The 20,696-nt window shown below is 39.7% G+C and overlaps 4 protein-coding genes across 4 annotated transcripts; 2 read left to right on the forward strand and 2 right to left on the reverse strand.

The window, feature by feature from the left end:
* Positions 1-2,935: 2,935 nt before the first annotated feature.
* On the reverse strand, positions 2,936-5,916 carry GCK72_000834 (uncharacterized protein; the record flags this gene model as incomplete). Its single annotated transcript, XM_053722708.1, has 9 exons — positions 2,936-3,025; positions 3,073-3,209; positions 3,258-3,549; positions 3,593-3,774; positions 3,821-4,184; positions 4,233-4,725; positions 4,789-5,531; positions 5,579-5,718; positions 5,766-5,916. The coding sequence occupies 9 exons, from the start codon at positions 5,914-5,916 to the stop codon at positions 2,936-2,938; spliced, it is 2,592 nt and encodes an 863-aa protein (XP_053591353.1).
* A 543-nt stretch (positions 5,917-6,459) lies between these two features.
* On the forward strand, positions 6,460-9,513 carry GCK72_000835 (uncharacterized protein; the record flags this gene model as incomplete). The annotated part of the gene is made up of 8 exons (XM_003109117.2): positions 6,460-6,555; positions 6,605-6,963; positions 7,020-7,878; positions 8,235-8,368; positions 8,437-8,538; positions 8,613-9,052; positions 9,101-9,290; positions 9,339-9,513. 8 exons carry the CDS (start codon positions 6,460-6,462, stop codon positions 9,511-9,513), a joined length of 2,355 nt encoding a protein of 784 aa, XP_003109165.2.
* A 362-nt stretch (positions 9,514-9,875) lies between these two features.
* GCK72_000836 (uncharacterized protein) lies at positions 9,876-11,725 on the forward strand (the record flags this gene model as incomplete). The annotated part of the gene is made up of 2 exons (XM_003109232.2): positions 9,876-10,321; positions 11,296-11,725. The coding sequence occupies 2 exons, from the start codon at positions 9,876-9,878 to the stop codon at positions 11,723-11,725; spliced, it is 876 nt and encodes a 291-aa protein (XP_003109280.2).
* Positions 11,726-12,412: 687 nt separating this feature from the next.
* On the reverse strand, positions 12,413-18,942 carry GCK72_000837 (uncharacterized protein; the record flags this gene model as incomplete). The annotated part of the gene is made up of 8 exons (XM_003109302.2): positions 12,413-12,450; positions 13,284-13,431; positions 13,932-14,075; positions 14,631-14,793; positions 14,844-15,328; positions 18,273-18,359; positions 18,415-18,508; positions 18,881-18,942. The coding sequence occupies 8 exons, from the start codon at positions 18,940-18,942 to the stop codon at positions 12,413-12,415; spliced, it is 1,221 nt and encodes a 406-aa protein (XP_003109350.2).
* Positions 18,943-20,696: the final 1,754 nt, after the last annotated feature.

The raw sequence follows: 20,696 nt of genomic DNA on the forward strand, positions 1-20,696 counted from the left end.
GAATGAAAACCGGGTATTAATAACAGAAAGGGGAAGAGAATCGAATAATTAGTTATTAAGGGTAACATCATTTACAAAAAGGGACTTGAAGGATCCCATTCACCCCAACTGACCATTTCCCCAAAAAACCCAAAAAAAGGGAGATCAAAGTTGAAAAGAGATTAAACCCCGGGCTAATCTGGTGAATAGTAATCGTAAAAAGATGAGAAAGAGGAGGAGATGAAAAGCTGAGAAAACGGAGTGATGATGGGGTGGCTAATAGTTATGCGAAGACTCGGAGAGGAAGAAAAAAAGGAAAGAAGAGCAAAAGAAGGAGCCTTTCTCCCCGTTTTCTCCTCTAAACTATGGCCCCTCCTCCTCCGTTTTCTTCTTCTTCTCATCCCCTTTCTAAGATGCCTTTTAGCCTTCTATCTCTTCCAGAAAAGAGAGAAGAGAGAGAGAGAGAGAGAGACGCCAACAGTGAGAGAGAGAAACGAAAAAAGAAAAAGTTCTCTGGAGAAGAGAAAGGAAAAAGGAATAGAATGGAGAGAGAAGAAGTATTACCTGGACATGAAAGGGAGGGTGAATTGACTGCTCTGTGAAGAGGGACAGAAGACAAACACCTTTTTTGCATTTCACAGCAGCAGAAGCTGGACAAAACGGCTTTTCGGATGAAAGGAGAAGGCAGGAGATTGGAATATTTGAGAGAGAGAGAGAAGAGGGAGTTGAGAGGTCAGAATATTATATTATAGGTTGCTTTTTCTATGTCTGAGAAGCCACGGAGAGGCAGTCTAGGTTAACGAAACGAAGATAAATTATTTGAAGTTTCCGACTTTCAGAAAATTATCGAAGTAATTGGGAAAATAATGAGAATTTCTGTTTTCAGAATAACTTTTCAACCAAAGTTCAGCTAATTTTTGTACGGTTATGAGGATCCACGAAGAGAGTTGAGTCGACCTTTTTTCTCTTGAAGACATACCGTCCAGGGCCGGGCCTTGTCAGCAAAATTGGCGCCAAATTTCAAAATTCAATTTTTTAAAATTTTTTGTTTCAAAAAAGTCACATTTTCGACCATGATTCAGAATTAGAAGAAATTCTGGGAAAATAAGATTGGTTCTTTTTTGAAGTCGGACCTTCAAAATTTTTCCTCGGGCACGAGCCTTGGCAAGTATCAGCACGACACGCTTCTTAAAACCGCGCTCTACCGAAACCAAAGAAAATTGTGTGCGAAATTGAGAGACTCAGATAAAAAGAGACATTTTCAAGGGCATTTCGGTGGAGCGCAGTTGTAAGGACTGTGCCGAGCTAATATACTTGAAGACATTCCGTGTTTTATTACAGTACCCTCCAAAAAGATAGTCTAATATCTCGTTTTCAGCAAAAATTCCTTATTTTGACAATGTGACAATGCTACCTTTTATTGTCACATAATTTCTACTTTTGTAGAGAATCTAGGTAGATCTAGAACAACATTTTTGAGCGGGTGGCCCTTAGAGAGTTACTCGTTTGACGCTGGTAATCTTGGGGATTCTCATTGAAAAGTGTCAACTACAACAATGAAACTTTCGATACCATTTTACAGAAATTTAACAAAAATCGGAATTGTGGAATGATGTCATTTCTGCAGACAAGTAAGGCTAAGTCGGGTCATTTAGACACTAGGAGAAATTTAAAGACAGATTCAGAATCCTCACGACGTCAGCATTTCAACCATACATGTTTTAAAGCACCGAAACCTTAAAAGGCTTTAGTTGCTTCATTTCCTTGTCGATATCCCGAATAGACTGTCGAAATTTCATGCGGATAGCAAAATTTGAGAAAATCGAAGGTACTTACACAAATTAAAAGTTTTAAAACGACAGATTTTCCTCGATATCTGAAAGAAAGTTCTAAAAGTTTAACAGCAGAAGTACGGTATTCTAAAAAAGTTCAGATAAATAATTAGCAGTTTTTGCTCAAAGTTAAATAGCACAAAAATCACTTTTCTATTGAAAATTATGCGTATTTTTGAGGAGAAAGAACTGTGAATGAATACTGAAAACTCCTGGAAAACTCCCAAAACAGCTGTCCCAGCAATAAATGGTTTCAAGTTAAAAACTTATTAATTTTCTAAAATTTTCATCCAAAATACTTATTCCCTATTACTTATTTAACTTCCACAAGTTACGAATTCGCCCGAAAACAAACATAAAAAGCGAAGAGGAAGCAGGTGGGAAGTGGGGGATGGAAATGAATAAGCAATTTGAAACGACTGAATGACTACTAGAATATTTGGAAAAGGTAAAAGGAGAGTAAAAGGAACAAATACTGAGAAACAAGCTGGGGCACCTGGAGACGCGTGGTAATTGGGAACTCTTCTGAAAAAAAAAACTAAAAGAAAAGTTAAAAGTCAATCAATCAAATGTGTGATTCGTGTCGTTTCGACAAGGAAAATGATGATGATGAGGATGATGGGGGAAAAGGGAATATAGAGATAGAGAGAGAGGAAATAAGAAAAGAGAGAGTGCACCTGAAATATGAGTAACTCGGAAGCAAGAAGATGAAGCAAAAGCTGCAAAGAAGCTTCTCCGCTGTGATAATGTGTCGTCAGAGAGCTGTCGTAGAGAGGGGGGACATCTCACACATTCATTATTATTATTATTGTTACAACATAAATTATTCGTTACTCTTTGTTGTTTTTTCTTGCAAGCTCATTCCAACTGTCTCCTTGAACAACATTTATTGAGACCATGAAGAGTATGGGACTATCTGAAGAATTCACGTACCCGATATTTTGAGTCGGTTTCAAAAAATGAGAAACAAAACAGAATTATAAAACTTGATACGTTGGAGACAGTGCATATATAGACGAGATGGGCAACACAACGATGCTCATATGGAATTTGATTGATAAAAAAAGAATTTGGGGAGCTCTAGATTGCTAACTATGAGATGGATATTATAAGAAAACGACAGCCTAATCGAAGGCTCCGTCGAAGTTCTTGGCCTCGTTGACTTTGATTTTCCAGAACCGCTTGTCGAGTTCATTCGTCATTTTTTGCGAAATCTGAAAAGTAAACTTGATTTGACTGAATAACGATTTTCACCACTAACCGATTCCATTCCAATCATCTCATACGAGAAAATTGGACGATTCTTCTGTATCGCTGCATCACGAATTGCAGTAATGAACGCAATGGCCAACTGTTTCAGAGTGTCGGATACTTCAGCGAACTCGTCGACGATCACAACTGAAATTAAGCATTTATACTGGGTTTAATGACAATACGATATCCTACTTGTTTCCGAATCAGCACCACGCTCCAAATCCGGCTCATTGTCTCCGAAATCTCCGGAACAGACAGATCTTCTACTGAAGTTTTCATCGTCGACTACGTGCGACAAGGTCATCGCAGCAGCTTTATCAATTGGGATAACATTCGCAAAGATCTTGTCAGTGATGGTGAGATCTTTAGGTTGGTTTTTAGTGTTCTCCAACACTTCCCATCCATCTTCGTTTTCACTATCTTGGAAGTTGTCTTGCGCTTTGCTTATTAGTTGATTCGTTGATGCTTTCGATATGTTGGCATCCTGCAACAAGGAATATTTTCGTATATTCCAGCACCTTACAAACCTGATCTGGTGCAGGGACGAGGGTTCGTGAGCCCCAATCGTTATCATCATCTGTTTGCTCGTTCTGTTTGACGATGCGTTTTGTGGTATTACAAGCAAAACTAGATTCACTCGAATGTTGCGACTGACGAGCTGAACTCTCTACTCTATTCTCTTTCCACTGAATGAATGAAGAGTTACGATCTATAATAGTTTTTCATTTCCGTTCTAAAATTATTAGTCTCTCTACCTTTATTGTCAGTGAGAACAGGTGGTTGGCCGAACAAACTAGAATGTGTACCATTCTTTTCTATGGTCGCAACGGCTGGGAATGACGGTGGTTCCGCATTGTTTCCAAACATCTCCCCAAACTTTTTCTCGTTTTGCTTCGCAGAGAAGCCGGCACTCAACTTGTACTTCTCAGGAGTATGAGTTTGAAGGTTCATCAATGGAACTGGGAACGGATTACTCTTCTTTGGCTCAACTGCTGGAATGACAATCTGCGGAGTTGGAGTCAACGGTCTTTGAACTGGTGGTGGAGGGCTTGAAGATTTCAGCGTGCGAACTTGGTTATCTTCTTCCGATCTGATAATCGGAGCAGCGGCAGACGGCTTCTGAAACTATGAATACGGTGTTAACAAAAACAATACTAAAAACTCAACCATCAGTGGCTTTTGAGTTGTACCGAATTCGTCACGCCAAACTTTCACAGGTGACGTAACCTTCACATCACTCTTCTTCGGAGTATCCCAACCATCAGACGATACGGAGTCATTTTTCGACATAACCTTCTTTGGAGTGATTTCCTCGATCTCCTGTTCATCAACAGTTGGCTGTGGCGTTGGATTGGAAGATGCCGTCTGATTTATTGTTGTAGACTGTAGACTCGACATCGATGCGTTGGATCTTGCGTCAAAAGGAATCTCTTCTTGAAGATTTCTCTGCTGTGGAACTGGAGCGGATTTCTTCGCAAGCGATGGTGGAGGAAGCTCCAGGGGAGAGGATTCGCTTTGCTTTCTGGATGGTGGGAGTTCCCTGGCTTGTTGCATAAATTTCTCAATACACGCTTTACCATACGGGCATTCATCATCCAGAACAGTTTTGAGAGTGACTTGCATTGTACTGCTAGGAATGTCAGCGTCGGAATCATCCAAGCTGGAAATGTTTAATTTAATTTTAGTATTGTACTGTGTTTCAGATACAAATGTCAATACTTACTCCACTGGATCATCTTCGTCGTCTTCACGATTGTTATTTTCAACAACTGGCTCTTTTACAATTTCTTCCTCTTGCTCTTCGGGTTCCTCGATTTCCGGGTACTCGAGTTCTGGGATCTCCTTGTTCATCAACTGATGATATGTTAAATGGACTGGATCTTTGCGAGCTTCTCCTTGATGTCCGAGAATGCATTTAATTTCTTCTGAATTCGTGAATGTGCTTCCACGAAGCGATGGAAAGTCCATGACCAATTTCCTTTCATCTTCATTTTTTCCATAGATGAGAGCTGGAACACCAGCACGTCTTCTGGTTCTGTCATTGTAGAATGTCCGAATGTCATTGTTATATTCCGGAAGATAGACAGAACGGAACGAGGCGATACCGAGAGGACGAACACAGTGAAGAGCGCATGGATATTTCTCAAGTGTGAGATCTATTGGCATGTAAAGCGTCTTCAGCTTGACTGGAACAATTTGGCAATAATCCAGAAAGGCCACCTCATATCTCCGATCGCTTTCTCCAACTCTCTCATCGCTGACTTCCGAAATCACAATGCATCGATAGCATTTTCCATTTTTGTGCTTGAATATGAACTCGCCACCAGGAGTAACTTCAGTCTCCGATGGGTTCACGGTAAGCCCAGGTGAAGCTTTCTGAAGCGCCTCTTCCAAGCCTTCAGCTACTGGCTGCGAATGATTGAAGATCAGCATTGTTGAGGGGGGAGCCACATAAATTGGAGTGACCTGAAAAGAGAGTAACTTTTTTATCTATCCCTCTACGAAAGTCTTACTGTGACGTAAGATGGAACCTCGAATGGCACTTTCAAAGTGTTAATCTTGAGATTTTCCAAATCTGCCTCTGCAATCTTACGACAATGCGGATCAACTGGTACTTCGAATTTCAATTCTTGTAAAATGAAGCTGTATTCATCTGAAAGGATTAATAGGGCTTCATTTAATCCACATTGCTTCACAAACCAGTGTAAGGGTCGTATTTGAAAATCGTGTCGTATCTTGAGCATATAATCTTTTCCAGAACATTCAACTCAGATTGTTTGTACGACCGCTCCTCCATATACATCCGCTCGGCGAGGTGATACGCGTCTTCCCATTGCTCCCGGGAAACCATCTTTCCAAAGTTTCGCTTTATTAGCTATTCGCGATCTTCTGAAAGCATACCCGCAATAAAAATGATTGTCGGCGCAAAATTTGTGATACATTTAAGCGAAATTTGAAGCAGAAAAATGAGAAATCAGACAAAAATCAGGAAAAAATCATCAGAATGATTCGAATTCGAAATTTTCCCCACGTGGCTCTGCGTACACCGAACACTACGCAAAGTCACACAGTTTCTCTCCTACCGTAACCCAAATCTAATTTTTGAATTTTTTCGATTTATTTTTCTTTTGTTTCTCCACTCCTTCCTTCAATTTCCCACTGTTTTCTTCTCAGAAACCTGTTCAATAAATGTTTTATGCTATGTTTTATCTAACCCAGTGTAAAATGTCTCTTCCTCCACACACATTTCGTGTCTCTCACCCTCTATTGACGCTTGTTGCCAACCGGCGCGTGGTGTGTGCGCACTAGTCGTGTTTTCATTGTCTCTCCCTCTCTCTCTTCAAAAAATCAATTTCTCCATCGTTTTCTCACGATTACAGACATTAAATTTGCAATGGATTCCACTGAACCCTCGTGTTCATCTCACAATTTTCAACCAAATGACTTGATTTGGGCAAAAATGAAGGGCTTTCCCCCGTGGCCCGCTAAAGTGAGTTATCGATTTTTCTGTTAAATAGAAACAAATCAATGTGTTTCAGGTATTAGAGAGAAGTGAAGACACACCAGCACGGCGGATTCCAGTAATGTTCTTCGGAACTTTGGAGACTTCTTTCATGAAACCAACAGATCTTTCCGATTATTTATCGAATCAATCGATTCATGAGATTCCCCGAAAACAGAAAGATTTCAATAAAGCTGTTCAAGAGATCCGGAAAGCAGCAGGTCTACAGACAGATTCAGATGAAATCAATTTTCCCACAATAGAGAGAAAAAGTCCGCCAAGTTCACCGACAAGCGGAAGGAAACGACAGACTAGTGGACGGTTTTTGGATGCAATCATGGCGGGTCCGGATCCAAGTAAAATGAGGGGACAGCGGTCTGGCAGCGCTTCAACGAAGTAAGCTCCTTGAAACTTTGAAAAAAAAACATTTCAAAATTAAATAATTATTCCAGAACTCGTTCCCGTGCCTCCAGTAACGCGTCTGCATCCAAGTTCCTTCGTGATATGATGAGAAAAGAGAGGCATCGTATGAACAGTGAAAGCTCTCACGGCTCGAAAAAGAAGCTTCTAAGCAACGCGTTGCTTGGCGGCGCTCCCTCGACATCGGAAGCTTTCCCAGATTACGCGGACTCCACAGATTTCAACGCTCTCTTCGGTGAAGCAATTTTCGGAAATTTCGAGTTGAACGACGACGCGAAATCATGGAAATCTAGAAGATCACGAAACAGTTCGAAAGTTTTCGATTTTGATTTATTGGGAAGATCTAGAAATCGATCGGGAAGCGCATCTGGAAGACGATCTCGTATGATATCTCTTTCTGGATTCTCCGGAGTCTCTGATATGTTCGATGAAATATTCAATAATCCTGGAGACTTGGAGAGTCATGCAGATCAGTTAATGCTAACACTCAATAATATGCCATCTGATGGCTCAATAGACCGCCCGTTGAGCCCAGAAATGCTCAATTTGAATCCAATGCTGCAACCCGCAGTCGAATTCTGTGACACTTGTGGGTTTGAATGTCGCATAGTAAACGGAATCTGGAAGTGTCTCGCAGCACATTGTGGTGTTATAAAAACTCAAGGCGGCGCCACAATGAACGCTGTTCGTGAAATGCTCGACGAACCTCTGCGTATACCGAAACTTGAAATTAAAACAGAGTGTCTCAGTGATAATAGTGCGGAGAAAGTGAACTTGTTACCGGCGAAACGAGCTCGGAAACCGAAACGAAACTCTGACGATGATGATTCGGATGACGAGGAGGCTTCGAGACGGAAAGCTCTAATGTTGAAGAAAAAGAAAAGAGTTCAGGTGAATAGAAGAAATGAGAAAAAATCGGTTTTTTTCAACTGAAATATTAGCACGGCACAGTTTTTACAACTGCGCTCCACCGAAATTCTCTTGAAAAATGTATCTTTTTCTCTGAATCTCTCAATTTCGCACAAAATCTTCTTCGGTTGATAAAGCGCGGTTGTAAGAAGCGTGCCGTGCTAATAGAACGGATTTTTTTCACTTTTTCGCTAAAAGCGGCCGTCTCTGGTGTCGATTTACGGTGTGAGAGCTTCATATGGTGCGGCTCTCGGTCTTGCGACCCTGAAATACAGAAAAGTAGAAAAACTAAAATTTCCGTTTGATTTTCGATGAAATCTATCTGTAAATACTTCCAGGTTCTCTCCCCTCGTTCCCGAACCACCAGCCCCGTGCCTCAAAACATTTCCACGTCATCCGGTCTCCTTGGGCGCTCCAACTCACCCACTTCCAGCTCCCTCCGCATCCGCGATCGTGCTCGTCCAAAACACTAGTAAGTCCCACGAATCTTTAAACGAAAAACATGACAGAGACACGACAACACTGTTAAAGTGGTTACAGCAAAGTAGAAAAGACACCCCCAATCTCCGAGAGTGGACATCGACACTGCGTAAATTGTAATGGACAAGTGCGGCCGCAAATGTGTGGTGGTAATCGGCATAGGTGAGTGAAAGTGGAATTTTTCATGAAAAATGTCAAATTTTCGCCAAAATCCCATTCAATTTCCCATTTTCCAGATGGCGTTGTGTTGACAAAAAGTGTCGTAAATGGTACGGATGGGTTCGTTCCCACGAAGAAATACCAAAAAACACGGGAAGAAAGAAGATGGCCACATTCAAATCACCCATAACAAAGCCCATGAAACCTCTAAAACCCAAAAAAGAAGAAGACGAAGACACGTATCCATTGAAACGAAAAGTCGGTCGTCCCTCAAAAAACGATATTAAAATCCGTCTGAGAGTCCAAAAGGAGATGGAGGAGAAGCAAGCGGCGGCGAATGCGGCGAGAGCAGCTGAAATGGCAACGAATGCATCGGTTGCTGCTGCGAACGCTGATTCGACGACGCCTCAGCAACAACAGCGACGGAAATATACGAAAAGGAAGAAGGATGGATTAGGTGGAGTCACTGGGAGCAAGAGGGATTTCAGTCCGTTTGATGAGGATGTCAAGAATCGACGTATGCATAAATATTATTTTTCGTCTGAAAACTCCTGAATAATTTCAGCAACTTCACCGCTATCCGACCTTGCCGCCTCGTACCGCCCGTCTGCAATGGAGAAGCGTGCGAGATGGTGGACAGGAGAGAAGCGAAGAGTCGATGCATCTCCTGAACGAGATTTGGGAGTTACGCCAGCCGATTCGGCAGCGGCGTTTCGTATGATCTCTCAAGCTACAAGAGCGGCTGCTGTCACAAGGTATAATGGTTTTTTTCACGGAGTTCACAAACAATCCTTATTTTTCAGAGCTGATGAAGTCGGCACAATCAACGGATCTCTCGACTTGCTCATGGACTCACTCCTCGGTTCAATGGGACCACTTCTAGCTACTCTAACACAACTCCCCGCTTTTCGAGAGGACAATCCACTCGCCCTACAGTTTATGAACGCCTCAGCTGTCCATATTCCGACATTCCAATAATTTTGTGTTCTTTTGTTTTAAAATTTAATTTTAGATCTTGCCTAGGAGGGTGCTTCCCCTTAACAAAATAATGCATTTTTTAATACTTCTTCTGTATGTAGATTCACGATTTACGACGTTCATTTTGAATCAATAGTTAGAATATTCTTCCACTACGGATCTCGTTTACTTTCTCCTCTGCGTGCCCATTCTCTCGTCTCATTCTCTATTTTTAATCCAAGTACAAATTAATGAATTTTATTGTTTCCTCAAACGGAATCTACTCGCATTCCTTTGCTTTTTTAATTTAAGTGTGTAGTTCAGGATGATTATCGTCTATTTAACTCTGCCAGGTAGGAATTTCAGCAATAATTTAATTTCAGATGACATCAGTCTACGAAAGTCTCCTATCAGATTATCCGGATAAAGGAGTAATTGGAAAGCCAGAGATCCGCGACACAGAAGCACAAATAATCGATAAACTCAAAACGCTCACTGACCACTTCCGAAACGCAAAAACCACCGGGAAACCGATTTTCGTACTGATCGGCGCCGGCGTCAGTACCGGTTCGAAACTTCCAGATTTTCGAGGAAAACAAGGTGTCTGGACACTGCAAGCCGAGGGAAAACATGCGGAAGGCGTTGATTTCCAGGTCGCCCGTCCCGGAGTGTCCCATAAATCGATATTGGCTCTTCACAAGGCGGGTTATATCAAGACGATCATCACACAAAATGTCGATGGATTGGATCGAAAAGTGGGAATTCCGGTGGAGGATTTGGTCGAAGTGCACGGAAATCTGTTTCTCGAAGTTTGCCAGTCTTGTTTCAGGTGAGATTGAAATCAGCTCGTGGAACTGAATTTTCAGTATTTTCTCAAGATTTTGAGTCGTTACTGAATATTAAAGAAATGGCTAAAATTGTCATTTTTCTGTATTCACTCTCTTAAAAATTAACTCTCTTATCGAAATCGCAGCTTTGTTCGGTGAAAAATTCCGTTCGGTGAAAAATTTAAATTGGTTTTTAAAGTTTATAAACGCTATTTTCGAGATACTAAAACTATTTTATGCGAAAATGTAATATTTTAGCTTTTTAATCGAATTTTTCAGATATCTGGAATATAATTCTAGATTTTCATTAGTATCCGGCAGTACTCGAAAATTTAAATTGCGAGTACTGCCGGATGCTAATGAAAACTAAAATTATTGAAGTTATATTCCAGATATCTGAAAAATTCGATTAAAAAGCATAAATATTACATTTTCGCATGAAAATAGTTTTAGTATCTCGAAAATATCCCTCAATCTTTCAAATTTACACTCGCTGACACCTAAATTTTTCAGAAAATCTGACAATTTTTCCAGATTCGTTTCATGTGAGAACCACTGTTGAAACCATAAAAAGTCAAAGCCTTTCTGAAAAACAGAAACATTCAGTGATGTTTTTCTTACTTTTCAAGGCCCGGTAAATTGTCGCCAAAGTTCAAAATTCAAATTTTTTGAAATTTTTTTTCGAATCTTTGAAATTTTTTGCGAAAAAGTCAAATTTTTGCCTATCATTCAGATTTAGAAGAAATTCTGAAAACTCATCTAAAATAGTCACATTTTCGATGAAAAATTTCAAAAATTTCAAAAAAAAAATTGGAAAAAAGGCTCATTTTTTGTAGTCGAACTTGACAAGTATGATTTTCCCTGATTTCCTTTCATTTCATTTCACTGTTGAAGCCATGAAAAATAACGATTTTTCAGAGAAAACAGAAAAATGCAATGCATAAGTTTTGATTATTTCAAATCCGAAAATTTCCAGAGAATACGTGCGAGATGAGATCGTGATGAGTGTCGGCCTCAACCCAACGGGTCGAAACTGCGAAGGAAACAGTAAAACAGGCCGCCCGTGTCGTGGAAAACTTCGCGACGCCACACTCGACTGGGACACTGAAATCAGCGAAACTCATCTGGATAAAATCAAGAAGGCGTGGAAACAGACGTCTCATCTTCTTTGCGTCGGAACATCACTTGAAATCATTCCGATGGGATCTCTTCCGTTGGATGCGAAGACACGTGGCATCAAGACGACCACCATTAATTATCAGGAGACCGCTCATGAGAAAATGGTGGAGACGGCGATTCATGCGGATGTGAAACTGGTTTTATACTCATTGTGCAATGCTCTCGGAGTTGAAGTTGATCTCGGCGATGATCTCCCAGATGATGTACCTGTACCATTGAAAATCTGAAAATCTGAACAAAAGCTTTAACAATAAATAAACATTGTACAATTTCTTGATTTCGTTTATTTGAATAGACGAGACGATTTCAGAGAGAGAGAGAGAGAAGACTATTCGAATCACATTTTTGTTGTCAAGGGGGGAGCCAATTATAGAAACATCATTATTTTCTGGAAGCAAAATTTAGATGAGAATAGAATCGTATAGAAAGGGGGTGCGGGAGGAGGAGAGGATCACAAGTGGGGGGGGTGGTTGGGAGACTTCGAAACTTTAAAGAAAATTAAAACAAAAAATGACATAAAGCTAGAAAAAAAAGAACTACGACACCCTGCAAATTTCTCGGAATTTCGAGAAAAATTATACAAAAACTTTAGAAATTTTCTTATTTTGGGGGAAAGGGGGAGGGGGAAATCTATACCGTTTTTGCTCGAAAATCTTTGATTACATATTAATTTTTAACACATTTTCTTCATCATTAATAGTGCGGAGAAGAAGAAAAGAGAGAAACCGATTGAGATGGATGGGAAGAAATTATATTGGGGGAAAAATAGAAACATTTGGGACAAAACGAAAGAAAATATACACATACGGTTGAGAAGGTGAACAACGAGAGAGTGAGAGAAAAGAGAAATATGAAGGGAGGAGGGAGATGAGAAAAGGTATCTGGATCCGATGGTGGTGGTGGTGGTGGAGTGTTTAGGCGTTCGGATCTTTGCCCAATCGACGGAGACGCACTGAAATAATGAGGAACTGTTGGTTTTGAAGATAAATTTGAAATGAGGAACAGAAAATTCATAGTCAGTTATTTAAAAATCTATGATATTAGAGAAAATGGATTCCGAAATTTCAGAAATCGGTGGGATTCAAAAACTTGAATCATCCTTAAAATTCAATTATCCATATTAGCACGGCACAGTTCTTACAACCGCGCTCTACCGAAACCGATGAAAATTGTGTGTGAAATTGAGAGACTCAGAGAAAAGAGACATTTTTCAAGGGCATTTCGGTGGAGCGCAGTTGTAAGAATTGTGCCGAGCTAATAGCTTTGGAAGTTTGAAATTTCAGAATCTCAGACATCCAGAATTCAGAAAACTCCAGGAGCCAGATATCGAATGTTGGAAAGATGAAGGGTTTTCGAAAATTGAGAATTCGATATTTTCAAAAGTTACAAAACCTGGAAGCTATGAATTTCAGAAGTCTAGAAACACTGAAAGCTGTAAATTCAGTGATCGAAAAACCGGAAAATCTAGAAAAGCCTCTCTAGAAAATTTGAAATCAAAAACTCAAAACTTCTGCATTTTTCAGAATTCTGACATTCAATCTGACTTTCCTTCCCGATGCCCTTCTAATAGAGATGATTTATCACTCTTCCCCCCTAATCGATAGTATATTTTTGTTTTGTTAAAGTAAGAAACGGGGGGTCAGGTGTCACTTATCCTCTCTATTTTTTCCTATTTTCCTCATCTTTTCACTTCAAAACTTTTCTGATAAAAACAGCTGATTTCCATTCTGTCAAAAACTAGGAATGAGATGACGTAATAACCAGAGAGGGTACTTTTGAGCGTACCTCGTTCATAATTCCGTTCCAACGCCTCCGAAACTCGATGTCTCGCTTCCATCGAAGCGAATGAGATACCGACTCGCAGGAGGGATTCATTCTCTTCAATCGCCATCATCATGTCCATTTCAATCTGATTTCCGAGCACCGATTGTCGCTGAAATAACTCATTCTTTGAAGAATCCCTTTTCGTCTTTTTTTACTGATTTTCTAGCAGAAAACGTGTAAAAATCTCGTGTCTTGTTGGGTAAACAAATAGAACATAGCTAAAAGAGCAAGAAAAAGCGAGACGTGTGTGTTCTAAATAAAGAATCGAGAAAGATGTTTGTTTGCTCAATAATTTGTACATTATTTTTTACAGTTTTCTATTGTTTTACAGCAGGCTCCGCCCACTTTGAGCAATTTCTAGCCCCACACGTTTCTCAAATATCAGAAAGAAATATTATTAGCTCAGCACAGTTCTTACAACTGCGCTCTACCGAAATCCCCTTGATAAATGTCTCTTTTTCTCTGAGTATCTCGATTTCGCACACAATTTCTTAGGTTTCGGTAGAGCGCGGTTGTACGACGCGTGTTGTGCTAATAGATCATTCAAGTTGCAAAAATGCGAGGAGCCTATTCATATACACATATAAATTTTCAAAATTAGAAACGTACCTGATTATCAGCCTTGAATTCCACAATCGACTGTGTGACGAGTGTCGATCGGAGCAATCGAGCGAGGAGTTCGGGGGTGAGGAAGTTGGATTCGACGTTGAGAACACGGAGGGAGGGAGACGTTTCGATCAGTTCGATTAGGCCCTGAAAACATGAGAAAAATTGAGAAAAGACGACATTTTTGGGGGTAAATGAACTGAAAGACAGGTTTTGGGGTCTGTGTGTTTGTATGTCCGGATGTCCAAACGGCTGTTCAAATATCTGTGCGTCCGGATGTCCGACTGTCTGTCTCGGTACTCGTAAGTTCGAATATTCGGATGTATATCTACTTTATACGCATTTCTAATCAGTCGGTCTGTGTCTTGGCCTGTCCAGATGTCCACATAAATTTCTAATTTTTCATTGGGATATTAGCACGGCACGCATCTAACAACCACGCTCTACCGAAACCGAAGAGAATTGTGTGCGAAATTAAGATAATCAGAGAAAAAGAGACATTTTTCAACTGCATTTCGGTGGAGCGCAGTTGTAAGAACTGTGCTGAGCTAATATTTCTTCAGTTTATTTTCTGTTTGTTTGTCCCGATGTCCGGATTTTTCAAATTTCAGTGGTACGAAACCAATCTAAACTAGTTTTCCCCCCAGATTTTCTGTTAAGAAAGCATTTTTTATTTCAGCCAAAAAATATTTAAATACTCACTCTAGCCTCTGAATCCGAAATCGCCGTATTCGCCAGTGAGAACTTCTCAATGTGTTTACTATTGCATGCGGCTTCGATGAGTGTTCGAATTCGTTCCTTGGATACTCGTTTCATATTATTGATGTTCACTTCCTTCAGATCTGTGTCGTCTTCTCGTAATCGGCTGCAAAATAATTCAGAATTTTGATATAATTTTCAGACAAAAAGACTCACTTAATACAAGACTCAACATCAGTATCGTTATCCGGCTCGTCTGGAACAATTTTGGGAACATATGACTGAATAATTCCATTAAACGTCGTTCCAGTCGTCTCATCCTGTGTTTTTCCTTTCAGTGCATTATAGTATTGTGGCTGATTGAGCACATTATGCATTCCCAGAATTCCAGCCAAATCAACTAAATCTTTTTCTGGCGCCGAGACGAGAGCACACTCCAACTCCTCCTCATCATCATCCAAATCGATTTCAATCGGCATTTCCATCTTTCCAGTGTCCGGCTCCTCAGAATTTCTTCCACTATCACTATCATACACTTTTCCACGTTTCACACCGGCGGTATACGGGCAGACATCGTCCCAATCTTTCTCCGTTTTCGCTTTTTCTTCTAGAAATTTCAGTAGATTGTCTCTTTTGTAGGGTCCCGTCGGTTCTTTATCCGTTTGATCACGGCAACGTTGGGAGGGAGGGAGCATTGAGTTCTGAAAATTGAGTGGATTGAAGAGTGTGTTGAGAATTGATTGAGGAAAGTTGGAATTCGATAAATTTTTGAAAAAATTTAGTGTTTTTGTGAAAATTATGGAGTTTTAATGGGCAAACTGAACGAAAATACTGAAATTTCGCATAAATTTGATTGATTCTCACTGAAAATAACGATTTTGCACTCTTGGTTGATGGATTCAGTATTTTGGTAGGTTTTTTGATGAATTTCAGCCAGAAGTTGTCCTTATTAAAACATTTCGGCCCTTTGAGAACTCTGACAGTGTAAGTATACTGTAAGACAGAAAAATCAATATAATAATCAGTTAGAAACATTCAAAACATCTCGTCCCATCTTTTCGTCATTCTCAATCCCAAAAACTCCACCAATTCCTCATTTTGTGACCCCTCAACTATCCCCCAATTGTCACCTCAAATACTGATTTTCGGTCGCCTTCCTCCCTACCTTGTTAACCATTTTCCTCTCCTTGGACAAAGTTCTCTCCTTCTACCATTACCCAACTAAAGTTAAACACATCCCTTTTCTCCCAATGGTGGTCTTTTCCTACTTCTTCCTCAAGGTTTCCGCAAATAAAATTGTGTGTGTTTGTAAGTGTATCTCTGTGTGTACAAGTGTAGGAGATGAAGGAAAAACGAGAGAAAAATTGAGAGGAAACGAGGGAAACATAAATTTGCGATTGAGGTTTTTTCCCCTGTTTCCAATCGTTCATTCAATTCCAGAAAACGCATGTTGTTTATGCTCATACAATGTGTGGTATTTCAGTGTATTTGTCTGCATGTGATTGGTAATAAAATAGAGGAGAGGGGAGGAGGAGAAGAGGAAGGAAATAAAAGTTGAGATGGATATTAAGCTTATGATGATGAGTACTTGTGGATGCTGCTGCTGATGAGGAGATCAACTGACCGTGTGCATTTCTATTCGATCATAAGGTCTTATTATGTGCGCACCTGAAGAGAGCAGGGAGGGAGCAGAGAACGCAGATCTTGGAGTGAAAAACAATGATCAAAACGTCGAAGTTAAGACTTGATTTTCAGAGTTTTGGTAATATCAAACGCAAGACGGAACGGATTCATATAGATTAAGAGGAATCTCTATCTGCATCGGAGAGGACATATAATGATGAATTTGAACATCAAGATTCTGAGATCTAATCTTGGAAAATTTCAACAGAATTGGAAAAGAACCGGACTCAGGATATTTCCGGTGGAATCTGACTGGATTTCTACACGGTTTCAAACCTCAAGCCCTCAGGATTCTGAATATGTTATCAAACTTTTCAGAATGCAAAGAAATAGATCGCTTCTAATGCTAGTGCAGCACACATGTATTAACACGACCGAAAAAGATTCTCTTCAACCGAAAGTAGCTAGAATTTCAGAAGAACTGTGATAATGAATTCTATTCGGTTGGAAAACCGGAGAAATCAGAGTTCTGAATCACATCAAGTTTGTCAGAATCCGAAATACGACAGAGATGAATCGATTCCATCGCCACTTAGATCCCGAATGATTTCAGAATGAGATTTGAGCATTTTCGCAGTTTCTGGCCATCAGATACTTCTAGAAACGGACTTCAGAATCGTCAGGTTTGGAATTTCGTCTCCGTTTATTTTCGGATCATTTGGTGAATTCCACCATCAGTGTCCGATAGCTATTTCCACGAAATCTCGTTCTCTCCTTCCCATCACAACCTTTTTCAACCCAATTCCATTAGGTTTCCCCCAAGTTTTTTTTCTCTCTAAATGCTGTCATCATCCATGCCGTCTTTCTCTCTCGCCGCAGTGGTGGAAGAGGAAGGAACAACATTGATTGAAGGGTCTTTTCCCCCCAGAGAAGCAGAGAAACGGATCTCGGGCGGTACATCCCTTCTTTTCTTCATGAAAAGGAGAGAGAATTGAGATCAGAGAGAAGATGAGCAGACATATTCCCAAGAATCGAGTGGAAATGGTTGAAGAAAGAGAGAGAAGCCGAGAGGAGGATGTGAGTGAGAGTATGTGGACACTGGGCTCATGTGATAGATGGGTGGAGGGGAGACGCATTCATCACACGTATCACTTATCGATTGATCAGTGAGAACTTTTGAGGAACGTGGGAATGGTAGAGAGAGATTGGAGGATTAGAAAAAAGAAGCTTAAATCGCGGAGATCTTGAAAAACTAAAATCAGAATTCGTCAAAACCGATTGAAAATTTCATGGTCATCTTGTAACAAAATTTGGAACACTTAATTCGAAAATGACAGTATCTCAGTGAGTTTATGGATCACAAATTGAGAATCGTCACGACTTCAGTTTTCGATCTATTAGGGATTTATTAAAGTAAAAAGTAACCCCGAACATGAGTCCTTTTGATAGCTGAGACGTTTTGCACGAATCGGAACATACGAAATACTTTTCAGCTAAAGCCAAATCAGCTCCAAATTGTTGTTTTATAGACAAAATGCAAAATTCAGATAAGGAGAGGTTGGAAAAACTAGAAGAAACACTGTTGGGAACGGATAAATCAGAATTGAAGTCATTTTCTCTAAATAAATGAACTCACTGGGGAGATTCTGACTCAGACATTAGTACGGTTGCTTCAAAATTCCAGACAGAATGAGCTAAAAGTGATCAGAAATATCTTCAAAAACTGATTTTTCCAGAATTTTTGTATTAAAACAATACATGTTTTTCAATAGTTTTTCTCAAGTTTTTTTCAATTATTTCAGCTATTTCGTACTAAATTCTTTTCTATCGCTTCCTTTAATAAAACCCATTCAAAAATTCTCGCCAACGCCCATCAGTTTCCTGCACATTTACTCACTTTCAAGTACTCTAAAAGGTGACTAACCAACACAAACAAAAACTTGTTCTCACTCCTTTTCAGGCAATTTTTCGATTCAATATTTACCGAAAATCTCCAAAACTTCTTTTAATGAAAAAACTCACATCAGGATCGAAATCATTGTTAAGATCCTCCAATTCATCGATTGATAGCTTCGAGAGAAGACCTTCGATATCATTATCCTCCAAATCCTAAATCATTTTCAGAGGTTCTTTATTTTACTGAAGTTATCTTCTCAAATCTTACTTTCAGCCCTTTATTATATACTTTCGAAGGTAGATTGTTTCCTTGTTGAGTATTTGCAGATGGTGCCGAGAATGTCTTCTCTTCCGAGTAATAACTGAAAAAAACGAAGATATTTTCAAGATTTTTGAAGGTTTTGATCAGGAAAATTCAGAAAATGTAGAGCTGACGTGCCTGTGGCGCTTTTTTTAAATGCTTGTTCGGTTTAATTTGATATTTCCATAAAGAAAACTGAAAAATTTGGAGGCTGGCGCTCCTGCAGCGGATTTAACTAAATTTTTTATATAAAAATAACGGTTTTAACCAGATCTCATCATTTTTAATATCGGCTTTTATCGTTTTGCAAAATTTTGCAAATCTGGCGTACCTTCGGCGCTTTTATTATTCCTTTCCAGAGCTGAATTCCCCATTTTTCACTAGTTATTCGTAGAATTTTATGAATCTGGCGCGCCTTTGACGCTTTCTTTACCTATGATAAAGTCTCGATCTTGGAAACATTGGTGGCGGTGGCTGAGAAGCGGGCAGTTCCATTTTTCAGCCAATTTATAAAATTTAAACAGAATACAAAATGAATAAAGTCGGGGGGTTTGGGGTTGGGGGCGCAGCTGACTGAGAATGGAAAAGTGTCTTCCAACCCCCCGTGTGCGCACTTGAGGGTGACGAGAGAGTGTGTCGAGCGTGGAGAGTACCGGCGAGACAGTCAGACGAACCAAAATGGAGAGAAAGAGGAAGCGGAGAAATATCTCGTCTCTCTCTGCCTGACAGTACTTCTTTCGTCATTTTGGAGAATCTATCTCTGAGTCTCTCTGTTTGTTATTTGTTTCGCCCTTTTCCTCGTTTTGTTTGTGCTCTGACCGAATATTCGAATAGAGGAAGGAGAAGCAGAAAGAGAGTGGAAAAAGTGTAAATATCAGCTATCAAAGTATAGATGGGCGTTTTTTTCTGGATTGAAGAGCGAAAAAATTTGAAATTTGTTCAAAAGATTGGCGAATGTTGACTGACCGATTGGATGACAGTTAACTAAAGTAAAAGAACACTGAGAAGAAACGAAAGGAAAGGAAAATGAGAAAGGAATTCGAGACAAGGGGAACAATGTTTCAAAGTTAAAGCAGAACTATAAACAATTGTGATGCCATCTCGATTCTGAGAATACCGACGGGGTCTTGTGGTTTGCACTAACAAAAATATTTTCGAGAATTGTTTTATGGAGTTACTGTAGCAGAACAGGGAACGATGAAACGTCTAGAAGGGTTCAGGGATTTTTCAAAAAAGGAATCAGGAAGATTCTGAAATTATTTTTTCAGAACTTTCTCAGAACGAAAAAGTGCTAAAATATAAAATTTTTGGTATGAAATACGCAGGAATGGTTACTGTAGTAGACTACCTAACAGCTGAAATTCCAGTTTTTCGTATTTCTGAACAGAAAATTACGTATCTCACTAGCCCGATCAGAAACATCTATGAACAGATTTTGAATCCTCTAGATTTCAGGTTCCGAACGAAATAATGCATTTATTCGAAAATCCGAATTCTGGAATTTAATTCATTGTAATTCTCAGGATTTCAGTAAACTTGCCGATTCTAATGAACTCTATCATCAGTCAGTCTGTTAAACATAGTTTTTTCGCTACATTAAAACGCCGTTGGTGGATTTTGCTATCTAGGATAATATCAGATTATGAATCTGACAGTTATACCGACTCCAAAGATTCTGCTTGGGATTCTGCGATTTCAGCTGAAAGCGTACTGAATCTTTCTTCACCGCCAAATTTGCCAATCCTAGCAGATTTAGGAATCTCTAACTAGTTTCTAGCAATTCTAGATTTTCCGTTCAGTTTCTGAAACTTTCAGCTAACATACTCTCATCATGATGTTTCCCATCATTTTCTTGTTCCCATTTCCTAATGGAACATCTCCCCCCATTCTTCATTTTTTCTGTCAATTAGTTCCATTTCTCTCTTCTTCTCAACTAAAAAAGTGCCGCTTGTGATAATATATCGGGGTCGTCGCACTCTCTTCCCTTTTCTTCATTGAAAATTGAGTAGGGTCAGCTGTCCGGAGCACACACACATACACACACATATACTCTGAAGAAAAGAGACTCCCCAACATTCCTACTGCTTCTCAGTTTTTTCTTCACCTCGTGAAGAAGAAGAGAAGACCCCAAAATGACAGAGGGAACCGAATGAGAAAATAGAATGATAGAGAAGAAGACGATGTGATCTGACGAGTGTGTGTGATAAGTGAACTTTTGATGAACTTTTCGGTCATTCTCTGATAGAATA

Source organism: Caenorhabditis remanei, chromosome I (genome assembly GCF_010183535.1).
Source record: "Caenorhabditis remanei strain PX506 chromosome I, whole genome shotgun sequence".
NCBI classification, from domain to species: Eukaryota; Metazoa; Nematoda; class Chromadorea; order Rhabditida; family Rhabditidae; genus Caenorhabditis; species Caenorhabditis remanei.